The sequence below is a fragment of the Microtus pennsylvanicus genome, chromosome 9, assembly GCF_037038515.1.
Source record: "Microtus pennsylvanicus isolate mMicPen1 chromosome 9, mMicPen1.hap1, whole genome shotgun sequence".
In the NCBI taxonomy this organism is placed as follows: domain Eukaryota; kingdom Metazoa; phylum Chordata; class Mammalia; order Rodentia; family Cricetidae; genus Microtus; species Microtus pennsylvanicus.
In genome coordinates this window covers 78,552,773-78,567,820 of record NC_134587.1, presented here as the reverse complement: position 1 = coordinate 78,567,820, position 15,048 = coordinate 78,552,773, and the positions used below count along the sequence as shown (strand labels likewise).

Sequence of the window (15,048 nt, the reverse complement as noted above, 5' to 3'; positions counted from 1 at the left end):
TTGTAAGCATTCTAATGTCCTTGGAAAGTGTGATAAAACTTTTGAGTAAGTGTAAAGTTTGTTTTATTATTATCAATATATGAAAACTTTTAATCCTCTTGTGGTATATTTGAAGGACAGTACCCTGTTGATATAAAGTCTATGAAGAAGTGGCTTTTTACCTATTCAATACATGATACAATAGACATTGTCCCACTCCAGACAGTTTCATGCAACCAATTAGTCAAGCATCCAATTACAAATTCTTAAGGGAGATAACTAAGATAATCTGCATCGCTAAATGTTCTTTCACAAAAGTGAATGTCCCAGTGGTAATTTGAGATGTTTTGTGTCTGGATCCATACATCAGGTTAATATGTGATTACATGATATTTTCCCATAAAAATTTATACTACACTTTCAGGGAAGCTTATCAAAATGCTTAAGATTGATTCAGTTCTCATGTGTTTAAGAAATACTTGATGACCACCACTTTTTATGTTTGACATTCAATTAAAAATGTAAGAAATCCTCCAACTAGTCTAGTAAATTTCATTACGCATACTCTTTAAATTCTTTTTAAATTATTTGTGTATATTACTTGTCTAAATACTGCTTGTTATTCAAAACATAATGTGCTATTTTAATAACACTTGCATTATTTTTTTACAATTTTCACATTTAATTATATCAATACTAGCAAAGTACACAATTGAGACTTATTTAATTCAAAGTCTTAATTACTTCAGCACTTAAGGAATTTCACAGTAGTGTGAAATTTCTACCATTTTGATAATGCTTAAACATACCAGACAATGCATAAATACAAATATTTAGTAATTAAATCTTTTCAGAAAAACATCTTGTTTTAGATAAAAAAAAATATTTTCCCAAAAATGTACTTTACAAGTTTGAGCTTCATGCCCTGAGTATCAAAAACTAAGGCCAGTAAATCTAATTCATTTCCCCTTGGTTTTAGTCACTGTACCAAAGAGCTTTCTCAGCACTAAAGCATTTATGTTGGTATTTTGTCAATGGATGCCTCATAGATCCAAGCTACCATCTCTTAACAGGTTGCCAATCTTCCCTCAGACTTCATTTCCCATGAATTGCTCCTGGGTTAGTGTACGTTGAAGCTTGTACCCACAGTTATTCTGAGACATCTACCTTTTTTTTTCTGCAGACCACTGACATCTAAATAATAGGCATTCCATTATTCATGATGGATCTCAGGAAGAACACAGAGAACTCTTTTCACCATTCTATTAGGTTTTGTTTGTACCTACCTGTCTACAAATCAAGGAAGTACTTCTGTAACAGATAGAAGTAAATAATGATTGTCCATTTCCTTCATCCAGTTGGTGTTTTTATTGATGTTCAAAATCAATTTTACTGTAGCAAAATGGCTTTAGTTTTTCAAAATGGCTTTAGTTTTTCAAACTGGCTTTAAGCTTAGGAAATCCAAATGATTTCTATCAGTTTCTGCCATATGTGGAGATGTTTTGGTCATAAGTAGATGAACAACAAATAAGAGGTCATGGGGAGGGATTTGAAGAAGTGTGTGTGTGTGTGTGTGTGTGTGTGTGTGTGTGTGTGTGTGTGTGTGTGTATGAGAGAGAGAGAGAGAGAGAGAGAGAGAGAGAGAGAGAGAGAGAGAGAGAGAGAGAACGCAAAGTATTGTCCTTCCACATGCTATCACACACAAACATATGTCATGTTCTGAAACCTTTTAGCAATAACACAAAACTCATTTTTCATCTGAAGGAAAATACATTTCTGAACCAAATATGAGCAACCATGCCTGGGACTATGGAATCAGAATTCCTCTAAAAATGCATTTGAATGTTGGAAATGTTTTTGTGAGATTTTGTAGATGGTGTTGTTAATGAATAAAAGAAATCTGAAACACTTTTCAAATACATCAGTGAAAGGCTCAGTCTGCTGGGTACAGCAGACAGGGGACATTTCTGTCATTTGCTAGAGATGCTGATGGCATTCTTAGTTTGGGTACTGCTGGAAAACTAGGCAATTCCAAAATGATTTTCCTGATAGTCGTAATGATGTTAGGCCATACACAGAAATGGGTGGTGAGTAGCTATTGAAGGAGTGAAAGAAAACCCAAGGTCATTTAACTCTGGATCAGTATCATTCCTACTTTCTACCCTCTGGAAAGTTTAACAAGTCTATCAGGTTCACAGAAACTTTAACGCAGGTGTGACTTTGATCAATTTGCAAAGTAAATGCTAATTGTCAATTCAGAGCAGATGAACTGAGGCATTGCCACTGGCTGATATCCCCGAGCTCCCAATCTTGACACATTTTGGACATTTAGCCTTTAAATAAAGAGTACTCTAGGTAGTTTGAACATGAGTATCTGGTGCATAAAATAAATGTGAATATAACAAGCATTGTCTGATTAATCACTTAGTAAAGACCAAAGGAGAAATTCTCAAACCTTCAGAATACATAATATATTTAATGTTATATTATTAAACATCAAATACAACATAAATAAAGCCTTTGAAAATCTTACATATAAATTGATTATATGAGAAATAAGTTTGACTCTTCTCTTCATAAATATGTTGAATCATGTTGATTACTGGACAAAATTTGTTTTTCTTTTCACTTATATATGTACCAAGGTTTTTTTTTTATTGAACATTGGAATTATATATTGGCTTTTGGAACCCTATTTCTCATACTGGGTCACCTTGTGCAGCATTAATACAAGGGATGTGCTCAATCTTACTGCGACTTTGTATGCCATGTTTTATTGATACTCATGGGAGACCTGCCTTCTCCAGGACAGAGATGGGAGAAGAGGAGATTAGGGGATGGGAGGAGGTGGAGGATGAGAGTGGGAAGGGACTAGAAAGGAAGATGAGGGAAGGCTATGGCTGGGTTATAAAATAAATAAATGAATAAAAAATATATAATTTGTCTTAAGATATTAAGTTATTTTAAGTATGTTCTTGTCCGACTGTTATTCAAATGATTCTGTCATATCAACCATGAGTGATTTCAATAATGTTATTGTTATCCAACGAAACACTAAGATGGCACTGGCTATACAGATATGCTACTCAAGGTGTTATTGTGTATTGTATAAGGGCCATAAAAGACAATTTGAAAATTAAGATTTTAAATTTCTGATACTGTACGGAAAAGGTTAGTAATATATTTTGCTAAGATAATGAGACTCAATTTTTTTTTCAAATTTTCTGGTCTGTTTTAATTCATAACAACAATACGGAGGTATAGCTAAAACACGGGATTTTTAAAGCCTTCCAGCTGCAGGGAGAATATGAGGATATTTAAGTATCTCTATAGAAGTTAAAGTTTCAAAGTCGTTTTCATTAATGAAGGCAGAAAAAGGCCAATATTTAAAATTGTTGAAATCACTTCTAAATTATGAGTCTCCTCTTGAATGCCACCTTCAAGGTTCTAAGTTTGGTTCCTCTGTGGAGCGCTTGCACTTTGGAGACTCATCTCATGGGGTTCTCCCTGCAAAACAGCTCTGGGTCTTGCCTCAGGTAAATGGCGACTCTGTATCCTGATGACAGAAAGACTGTCAGATGCCTTTTCCTGATACCTGAGATGAAAGAAACGTGGCAACTGCATCAGCAGCAGAAGAGAAAACCTCAAAGAGACCAACCAGCTGGTGCCCACCACTTTGCTTGCTTGGGGTTTTGTAACTCTTTGCTGCTGTCTGCTGATTATTATCTCCCGTCCCTTGATTTTCTCCCACAGACTGACTCCTTTAGTTTGAAGTCATTGCAGTGAACCAGTGAAGGTCAATCACCAAGTTAAATGGCAATCTTTGTTATGTGAATTTCTGACATTTTTAATGCACCTTTTGAAAATTTTTAAGTTCTCAAAATTTTGAGGGTGGACTCTGGAAGGATTGCAATATTAATGGTTTTCATTAAGGTTTTTATCTTCACAAACTTGGAACCCTTTATTGAAAAATATGTACACGCTAAATTATGCCAATTTATTTATTAGGACCTCATCATTAAAATTGATAATATATTAAAGATTTAAACATGCAAACTCATGATGACCTACTTTGGGGCATGATAAAGAGAAGTAACATAAGAAAATGTTATTAAATTATTATATATGAGAGTAAATAATTGATAAGTTCAAATGAAGATTTTATAATGAGTCAACAAATAGATAAAGTAATGAAAAATATCCTAAAACTTAACTGGGCTTGTAATCCTTGGAATACATCCTGAGGATTTGGATTCCTGCTGGCTTTGTGTAAAGATTAGTTAAATCCTTCTTCCTTTTTACTGTTCATTATGAGTTGTCTTTCTTTTGTAACTGATATGTTGCCTTCCTTTAGGCTTGAATCACCAACCAGGTCGTTGATAATGGAAGCTCCCCGTGGGGTCCAGGTGAGCGCAGCTGCGGGTGACTTCAAGGCTGCCTGCAGGAAGGAACTGCACTTGCAGTCCACAGAAGGGGAGGTGAGTGACCCAGCAGGGATGACCCTTGGCTGCTGAAGGTGCTGCTTTAATGCCTCAGGCATGAGACACAGGGAGCCCCTTCAGGAGAAATTGCAAGTTTTGGAAATCCTGAATACTCTTAAATAATGGATTTAGAAAGGTCCTTTTACTTTCTACTGAAGAAGTATTCATTCTGAGGACATTTGGAACTATGCCTCCAAATTCTTGTTGCTTCAACATTAGCTTTAAACTCTAAAATGAAAACCATCCCTTTCCCCTTTTCTATTTGAGTTTTCAGAGTGGTTCTTCCATAGATTAGTTTGTGGTAAGTTAGAGCCAGCGAAGAACAAGAATTTTGAATACATTTGTGTTGTCCAAATGGGTCACTACATATAACAATATGGTGTAGACATTTCAGAAGGCTTGAAGACAAAATTTGAAAGGTATTCACCATAAAAATATTCTCTGAGTGTCTAAATATAGTTAACCTGAGCCAAATATTACACAGCACATGCATATGTGGAAAATTACATAGCATCCACTAACCTACATTTTTATACTTTCATATATCTGATTAAAAATTAATTCAAAAGAAAGGATAAGTACTTTGATGTTGGTGTGTTTTTATTTCTGAGTTCTATAATAACTGCACTACAAAAAGAGAAATTAATCACTATTTAATATGTTATCCCCGACACTCAGACAGATTCTAAACTACTTCATATCATCTGGTCCTGTATTCAGACATTAAACATAATAGTTGAAATGAAGAGAAAGAATGGTACTGAAAATTCAAGGGTATAAGGTGGACAATCAATGTCATTTTAGATTCAATGCTCCAAGGAACTTCAACTTTGACATGGAAAGAAACAAGAGTCATAACTGTAAATGCAGGGTTACAGAGATATAACTGCATCCACAGTACAATAACACAAAACAACCATACATGCTGGAATATTAGTGCGGGAGACTTTTTATTCCAAAAAAAAAAAACGATTAACATTTTCAAGGAAGACAAGTAGCACCGCTTTCGACAGGTATTAATGAATGAGATGATTCTTGTTCAAGAGAAGATGGAGGCACTAAATTCAAAGCTCTGGGGTATGATTCTAGCCACAGGGTTCAGTTTTAGAGCAGATGGAAGATGGACTCTATGGGCAATACAGAGCAGACATATCAATTTCGGAAGCTGGAAAGTGAACAGCATCAGAGTAACTGCTTTGGCAAAGGAGGAAGAGGTGGGCAAGTCCATGCTTCCACCTGGAGAGATCCAGAAGTGTGGTGCTGTCACGAATATCTCAGTGTTCCTACCTGATGTGACAAAATGGCAGTCGCCCTGTGAATGGATTTATTAATGAAAATTTCCTATTTACATGAGTTAAAACATTCCCAAAGTATATAGTTAAAATATACATGGAGAGAAATTTTATAAATTTATATATATAAATGTGTAAGTACATTAAACCAATACCCCAGAATGAAAGAACAAAATATAAAATGTCAATGAGACATGTGCTTTGTTTAAATCATGGAAAATACAAATTAGGCACAAGATCAGTTGCAGCAGATGATGTTGGAGAATAGGGTAGGTCACTTAAGATATTGAACCTGGGGAAAAATCCAGTTTTTGTTTGGAATGAGAGGAGAACTATAAAATACCGTCAAGTCCATTCCCATTTCTTGAAAGTTCACCCTAACAGCATGATAACTCGACAGGGAGAATGCAAACTGGATGTGGATGGCAGCGAAGCCTACAACAGTCCTGTTAATCGATTACTCTGTCATCCTCCTGTCTGCTTTGGGAGTCTATGACTAAGATTAAGTTAGGGGCCAATGAGATAACCTAATGGGCAAAGGCACTTTCTGTCAAGTCTAATGACCTGAGTTCAATCCCCAGGATCAAAGGCAGAAGGCAACACCCAACTTTGGTCAGTGTCGTCTGACACGCGCGCGCGCGCACACACACACACACACACAGTTACAAAATAAAGAATCAGGGTAAGGAATCTTTAAATAGGTGAAATACCTCCCCAAATTGAAAAATTAGTTGCTTAGTTGCTGAAGCCAGGTAACATTTAATAGAGAATTCAGGTATAATGATATGTGGAATTACCTGTTAGTTCTCAGGACTTCCTACGTAACCTGATCTTTGGACTGTGAGACTTTTCTTGGTGTTTTAGAAAGGATTTTTACCGCTTTCTCACCAGTATTTTAAAGACAGGTGAAGGAGTATGTTTTTAATTCATTTCCTCCCTCCTCATTAAAGTCAGCCCAAGTGGTGTCCTCCTTTCTCTATGTAATTCTCAGACATGATGAAGAACCTAAATGGAAAGCCTTTACTACAGCCATTGAGTCTCTCTCGCTCCCCACCCGCTGCGTGTGTGTGTGTGTGTGTGTGTGTGTGTGTGTGTGTGTGTGTGTACGCGTGCTGTTGTGGTGGTGGTTTTGTTGACTCCATGAGCAATAGGCTCTGTTGCCAAACCATGCTGCAAGGCTCTGAGGGAGGTACCATGCTGAAATGAATTGAGATAATTTTTTTCTTCCTTTTCCTTCCTAGATTTTTCTAAATGCAGATACAATCCGGCTGGGAAATCTACCTACCGGTTCCTTCTCCTCTTCACCCACCTCCCCAAATTCTCGACAGACAGTGTATGAACTGTGCGTCTGCCCCAATGGCAAACTCTACCTTTCTCCCGCTGGGGTAGGCTCCACCTGTCAGTCCAGCAGCAGCATTTGCTTGTGGAGCTGAAGCAACTGATTTCTCCTCCTCACACCAGAATAGCCTTTTGTTCCCGTCCGTCTGCTTCACGGTTTTGCTCGGTTTCCCCTGTGATCAGTGCGGAGCTTCTTCAGATGGACCACAGAGCAAACTGGTCCTGAATCAGCAGGGATTGGCGCCCACCTTCTCCTGACTCAACCGACTCAACACTGGGCAGTGGGAAAAACATCGTCAGCAGGAAACCTGGATCATGACATTTGCTCGAAAGGGAGAATAACTTAGGTGCCTTTGCTACGGGGAGTGAAGCACACAGTTTTAAGATTTTTGCAGAACCTGGCTACGAACTGTGCACGAACACATAACCCAGATGAAATTCCCCAATCCAATGGTGACGTGAAACGCTTACCCCACCCCCATCCGGGTCAGAAAACTAATTCTGCAGTCCAGAAGCACAATTTTCCATGCATCTTTTTTGGACGTAAACTTTTATCCCCGAATTTTAAAATTCTGAAGCATTATGTAATGCTTGCTTTACTAAAAAAAAAATTAAATTCAATATATGGTTTTTAACTAAATGAAACAAGACAAGAATTCCCTGAGTTGTTTTTGTTTCTTTAAACTCAATGTGTTGGTACTCTTGTCTACTAAGTCTGGAATTTTGTACATTAGATAATTTTGAAAGCTCTCAGCAATATAATCTTTACAAAATTAACAAAAACGCCATTATGCTGTCATTTGTCAAATCTGGATGGCCTTATATTTATGTGGCTATTGCATGTGACACACTTGCTTTTAACAAAACATCTGGACAATTGCAATATAAGATAGGAGGGATAAACTCACAGTGTGGGCCCATCAGAAATCTCTAAAAATTTACATGGTGTCCTTGACCCTTAGGTTTTAATGATACTCTTTTATTTTCTCCAGTTACATTAAACTTGAGTTTTAACTGCTAAAGTTAAATCAGCCTCTAATTAAATACTGATGTTACGCATAATGCTGAGAACAGGTTCACTTTCCACCGAGGCACCATCTTCACATTAAGTGTCCTTCTTTTAATTTCAGGTTCATACTTAAGAAAGTTGGTGATTAAGTTATAGATTCCAGAAAAGAAAATGGTAGAAAGTCAAACCTTCAGAAGAGTGTTGGATAAGTGCTTTCTCTGTTGAGGAAACTAGTCATGCTTCTTTTTGGTTGTTTGCATTTGGTCCCTCTTCTTAGACTGTTAAGTTACTGTGCCATCATGAACCCTAGCGCTTTCCATTCCCCACTGTGCGTTTTTGTTAATGAGTTCCTAATAAACAACCACAGAAGATTATAGACTCGTTCATCACAGTACTCTTAAACTCAAATCCTTGAAACCAACAGAATACAAGGGTATAAACTGGCATTTTAGAGTTCCTAGTTTGCGATGGTGACTTGATGACGAAAAGGTAAGTCCTTAATTTTCCCGTCACTCCCTTCTTGCACCTGTGCACATCCTTTGCAGGTGAGTGGAAGTTACCCTTCAGGACCGTGTGACTGCAGAATCTTTGAAATTCTGTTCTCTATAGCTCAGAGTGAAGCAAATGATTGAAATATGTTAAAATAATTTTGGTAGCAAAAATGAGAAAATTGGAAAATGTAACTGGCAACGTGACCTATTTGTCCAAAGTTATCTCATTCGGATTCCCAGCCTTTCTAGTACCAAACAAAGCTCCATAACACTGAGCAAATTCCACACCCTTTGTAAGGTATTTCACTTTGATCATTTTTAAGGTAGTGTTGGACTTGTGCTTTGGGGTTATTATAAAGATCTGTAAATTAATATCAAAATAAAAATTGAGATATATAATTGCTTGAAAAGTCATAGCAGAGAGCTTAATTCATTTTTAACAAAATTTCATATATGAGGCTTGCACACTAATCTTTGCAAAAGAGTCACAGTGTATAAGACAAGAAATTTGATAGTAGTGGGTTCTGATCATTGTTATGTGAAAAAGACAGTAGGCATTAATTTGAGCCATGCCAGGAATTTAGCCATGCTACCTTAAAACAGTGAGGGAATTTTATAATCAGAGGGTGTTAGTGCTTGTAATTCATATTCCTCTCTTGTTTCTAAAGTCTTTTACGAATTCATTTATTAGGCTGGAATGGGCAATCTGAGACTATCTCGAGGCTTCAGTTTACAGCAACCACTTTACAAACAACAAAATTATTGAATCAAACATCCCCTGAAGGCTTCTTCTATCACTAACAGGTTGTAAAGACGTACATTTTGCATGGTAAGGGGTGCAGTAAGGATTTATCTGCATAGCACAAGATGCCAAGAGGGAACGATGGTGAGGGAAAGAAAGAGGTGAAGAACAGAAGAAAGGTTGGAAGTGGTGGCTCACACCTTTAGTTCCAGCACTTGGGAGGCAGAACAGAAGGATCTCTAAGTTTAAGGTCAACATGATCTGCACAGGGAAGTCGAGGACAGTTAGGGCTATCTAGAGAGTCTCAAAAATAAAAAAGAAAATGAAAACAAATAACAAAAAAAAACCCAAGAAAGACAAAAGGCTGACAAAAATTTCAACTCAAAGATATTCTGGGAAGTACAGACATAAAATTGGGATATTTAGAATGTGCATGTAGCATTCAAATACCTGTTAAATAAAGAATGCTTTAGATGCCTTCCTTCTACAGTACTAAGTGAATGGCTTGAAATGATTGCTTGACTCTTGTAGATTCTTCAGGTACAAGAGTCTCAATGTATAAGCTTTTATTAGAGACTTAGAAGACAAACTCTAAAGTCTTTAAATCCCTAATAGAGAATCCTTGCTTATTTAATGATAGAAAGGTCCAGTAATTGAAGAACAAATTTATCCACTGCTTTCCAAATGCAGTTTTACAGAATGAACACACACACACACACACACACACACAAAAAAAAAAAAACAAACAAACCTGGAGCTTATTTAAATGATGCAAAGTCTATCTTTTCTACATCACCTAAAAAAATATTTTTACTTTTAGGTGTGCCACATAGACCTTATAAAGCCATGATGTGACTCCTAGTTGAGATCCTGCAGGCAAGAAAAGAAAAAGAGAAACTGGAGTAGGAAAATTGCTGGCATTTCAACTAGATCTAGAAGTGGATAAACTCAGGTGCATTTTAAAGTTCAGTTTTTCTGGGGCTCAAGGAGATATAAAAACATGCATTATTTCTTTGAGTTCATAATACTTCAGTAGTGAAATTTAAAAACAATTACAAAAATATCCAAACACACTAAAAACCAAACAAAATATACTTTCATGATGTCATGTCCCGTTTGATCAGTATCTCTAATATTCAGCCCTATATTTATTCATCTTGATTTTTATTGTGAATCATCACTTTTGCAATATGGAAGATAATCATTTCTCTAGGTTTACACACTGACAATGTCCAGTTATGCTACAATTTTCAAATCTTAGTCTATAGTGCCCCAAATCTTTGAAAATATGGGTAGGAATTCTGAATTGGGTTCTGGTTACATGTAATGATTTAAATTTTCTTTAGAAAAACTCAATCATTTTAGCTGCAGTATAGTTTCCTGTGAAAAGGCTGTATTAAGCTAGGTGTTCTCTGTAGCCATGTTCATCTTTTAATTCTACTGATTCTGTTAAGACGTTTAATGATCTTTTCTGAGTTCCTCCGACTCTGCCATGCTCAAATTTGTGATGATCAATTCCTTAAATAGATGTTCATCCATGTCTAAACACAAATCTTCCCAGCTTCCCACTATTTTTCTCCATATTCCTGGTTGTGCTCTTACCAGTTGAACAGAAGTTCCCTTTGGGGAAATCATGTTTGATCGATGTGTTCAGTGATATGGATAATATTAAGAAGAAGAATGTTTGTGGCTCTCATTTTAAATACTGCTTTAGGACTTTAAAAATAACACCTGCCAAATATATGTACCCTGCTTACTGTTCTGTTAGTATTGACCTTCATAAAACTAAAATTCATAGGTATTTGAAAAAAAATTTTTTTATCAATATAACCAAGTACTAAATTTTTATACCTATAAAATCCCTTCACGGTCTACCATTATAATCTCTCAATTCGATAGTGCTTCATTTTCCAAACACACCATTGGTACAGTAGTATCTCTAATGAATTTCTTCATTGCAAAATAGTAGATCTTTGTAAGGTAGCATTAGCCAGGACTATATATATAATTCTGTTAGCGTTATAGTTTACAGCATAAAACGTCAATATCTCATTAAATTATATTTGAAGGTATTTAATGGCCCGATTTTCTATATACAACTGTCATCACCAAACTCATTTTTGAGTTTTGTACATCTGAGGTATGGTTACCTTATCTGCTTGTAGCTTTGGTCTAATTAGAATTGCTCATGTGACCCTTCTTAGACATTTATTAAATCATTTGCTGCATACATTAGCATACATTATGATACTGATTACTGCAGAATGTCATTATTTAAAAAGTAAAATAATATCACATTTATCTCCAATTATAAATTAATGAATGATCTCATTGGACACGTTTGTAGCTATTGCTTTAAACTGCAGCCTAGTAGTCACTGAAATGTCAAAGACCAAAGACCAGAATTTCTATTGTATCTAACTCTAGACCACTATTACTTCTACTCATTTCTTGAAAGAAAAAAAAAGGTTATGATTATGACAAAAGGGAGGAAACATGCTTCTTGCAGGAATCTAAGCTACAGCCATTAGTTACTGCTTTAGTTTTAGAAAAAAACACTTCAGTAGTGTGCTCTGCCTATTTTTATACCTATGTAACGAATGCCTCAATGTTCTTAAAACCAGGATATAAAGACTACACCCCAAATGGCCTCAGGATGGATTAACTTAGTTGGGTTTAAAATTTCATTGCTTGCCAAAAAATATCTCTGGAAAATATAATTAATTTGAAGTACATCTACAACTAGAGGGCTATTTCTAAAGTGTTAGTTGATGTGGGTCAGACTTTGGGATAGTGATAACAAACATTGAAGAATGTGAGGTACAGTGAACTGTGATTCTTTCTGGGTCTCCAGTCTTAATATTTCTTTTGTTTGAATATTTATAAATAAATGCCAAACAGGGTTATTGGTGTGCAAGGACATTTACAAACAATGGAGATACACAGTTTAGAGTTTGTTTCTTTATTTATACAATTCTTTAAATCGGGTCCACGATTCATTTATTTTGTTTTGTAACTTTCATGTAAATGTTTTCTTGTATATATAGATATATGATAAATGGAACTATTTTCTTACACATACTATGCAATATGTTTGTACAATTGCAAAATTACCAAAATTACAAAAGCTGTGCTTTTGTGCTCTATCCTGCTTTATGTAAAAAAAAAAAATCAACATTTTTCTATTTAAAGGGACTCCTTCATATGAACTGTAGATAACATATCTATTCAAAAAATCAGTCTATTGTATCTTTTGTTTAGTTTGGGTGGGGTCTATTTCTTTTGGGTGGAAACAATTGGAATTCTTTTCTCAGAACTGAGTTCTTACAAAGCATGCAGTAAGCCCATATCATTTAAGATCTCTCTTGTAATTCTTCTACTTTGTCCTGATTTCGGTGCTACTGTGTAACCATGATTAAATGTGATAGTCAAACAAAGAGGACCTGAACTCAGGTGCTATCGTTTCATTTATCTTCCTGGAAAAAAAAAGTGTTTGTGGGAATACTAGCCTTTTATGGAGACCTTTCTAATAATGTGTTGTCTGATAAATATTATGTCCATGAATATATGTGATGATAAAACTAAGTTTAATATGTACACCTGATAAAAATTCTTTACTCGATTTTTCCTCTCAAACTCACACCCAGTGAAACTAAGAACCTAAAAATGATTTAACCATAGATTAATTTGCTTATCAAGAGATTAGCAAATAATTCATATGTTCTGAAATTCTGCTGATTTATCCCTATTTTAAGTTTTATTGCTTCTATCTTTTGTTATGTTCAGTAAAGAACTGGTCCAGTTGAGAAAAATAAGCCTTTAATGTTGTTACTATGTATCCATACGGACAGTTCATTTCTACAATGTTGTGAGAATGATATTGTTCTTTATTGATTCCAAAAACAAATCAGTATCCATTAGAAGAGTCTTTTTGGAAAACAGTGATTATTTCCTTTTTTCTTCTTTATTCTTCTAAACTGCTCCAGATATTTAAAGCAAAAATAGAATGTCTATACCCTGGCACGTCTCTCAAATGTTACTCCTAAGTAGAACACAAAGGAAGGCTTTCACTTCCAGGATAATGTATACTCCTCGGCTGCACTTAACCTTCAAAAAAATGGTTCCAAATGTTTGTTTGCATCCTTTTATTTCAGATCCTCGGGCTATTTGCCAGCAAACCATTGTAATATAATGTCTGGTTTGGTTTACACGTTCATTATTGAAAAGGAGATTTGGGGGGAAAGGAGAGAAAGACGGAGGAAGGGAGAGGAAACGAGAGCAAAATGAGCAGTTATCTCTATATTCACACTATTGCTTATGAGACCAGATGTATGTATCATCTCTCTCTCATTTCTTTTTCTCTCTCTTTCCTGTAGCAAGCAAACATCTTGCACCAGCTGGTTTATCTTGTAATTCAATTCAGCTGTGGCACTGTTTCGAGCTCAGGCCACATTGGACAAGAGCTGAGTCCTGTAAGGACTTCCTCCTACAAGCAGAACTCAGGTTACCCAGCACTTCTGCCAGAACAGGGCTACAGTTCAGAAGTTCCTTTCCCCTTCTTTAGGTTCAGTAATTTGCTAAAGTGGTTCAGGAAAGCATCCCACTTAAACTGTGGCTTATTTATTGCAAAGGATATTGTAAGGTTGCAAAATCACCACCTCAACAGAGAGGCACGGAGGGCAACTTCTGAAGCAATCCAGAGCATAGAGTTGTAGTTGGCCGGCTTCCCTATTTATCTCCGCTAAGTGACAAATGGCTAAACCTCAGACTTCGGGAGTTTAAAGAAGTTGCATCCAGGAGGCATGTGGGGTTCCCTCTTCCTAGGGATTGTTGGCTGCTAGTCCAAGAGACAGAAAGAGGGAGCAGAACGTGGGAAGAGGACTCAGAAGGCTTGCTGGTATGATGGAAACAGGTTTCATAAGACTGCCTCAGTATTTTATTCCAGTGTGAAGGGAAATATATAGGATCAGAACAGTAGCTGGGACATCACCTAATTTGCTCTATAACAGCTGGGAGCACAAAACCGAATTATTATATGAACAGCAGGGGACAGGTCTGCAGGGAATCTGTGTCAAAGGTCTCACTAGAGATAGATCACACATCCAGGCCTGGAGACATCTTCCAGATAAGACCAGACCTGAGCTAGAGACTCTTCCTTCTCTGGCAGCTCTATGGTGTCTCGCTGACTCTGCCTTCTTTTCAGTTTAGTTTTCCTGCCTAACACTACTGTGCTAAGCCACTGGCTGAAACAGATTCTTTATTCTTTTTTTTTTGTTGTTGTTGTTTTGTTTTGTCAAAATTATATTTATTTATTTATTTAAAGTTTCCACCTCCTCCCATCCTCCCATTTCCCTCTCCTTTCCCCCACTCCCCCTCCTTCTCGTTTTCCAGACATAAGAGAAGTCAGGGTGCCCTGCCTTGTGGGAAGTCCAAGCCCCCCCCCTCCTCCATCCAGGTCTAGGAAGGTGTGCATCCAAACAGACTAGGCTCCCAAAAAGCCAGTACATGCAGTAGAATCAAAATCCAGTGTCATTATCATTGGCTTCTCAGTCAGTCCTCATTGTCAGCCACATTCAGAGAATCCGGTTTGATCACATGCTCATTCAGACCCAGTCCAGCTGGCTTTGGTGAGCTCCCATTAGATCAGTCCCACCGTCTCCGTGGGTGGACGCATCCCTCACGGTCCTGACTTCCTTGCTCATGTTCTCCCTCCTTC

General features: G+C 36.7%; 1 protein-coding gene across 2 annotated transcripts in view; it reads left to right on the top strand.

The window, feature by feature from the left end:
* The window catches only part of Sgcz (sarcoglycan zeta), an 825,698-nt gene extending 817,839 nt beyond the window's left edge, over positions 1-7,859 (top strand). Inside the window, exons 7-8 of one of the 2 annotated variants that reach the window (XM_075986547.1) lie at positions 4,334-4,457; positions 6,994-7,859. In XM_075986547.1, the coding sequence (XP_075842662.1) occupies positions 4,334-4,457; positions 6,994-7,185 (316 nt within the window). In that variant the 3' untranslated portion in view covers positions 7,186-7,859. The remainder of the gene's footprint in view (positions 1-4,333; positions 4,458-6,993) is intronic. The other variant, XM_075986548.1, reaches the window with a different exon arrangement.
* Positions 7,860-15,048: the final 7,189 nt, after the last annotated feature.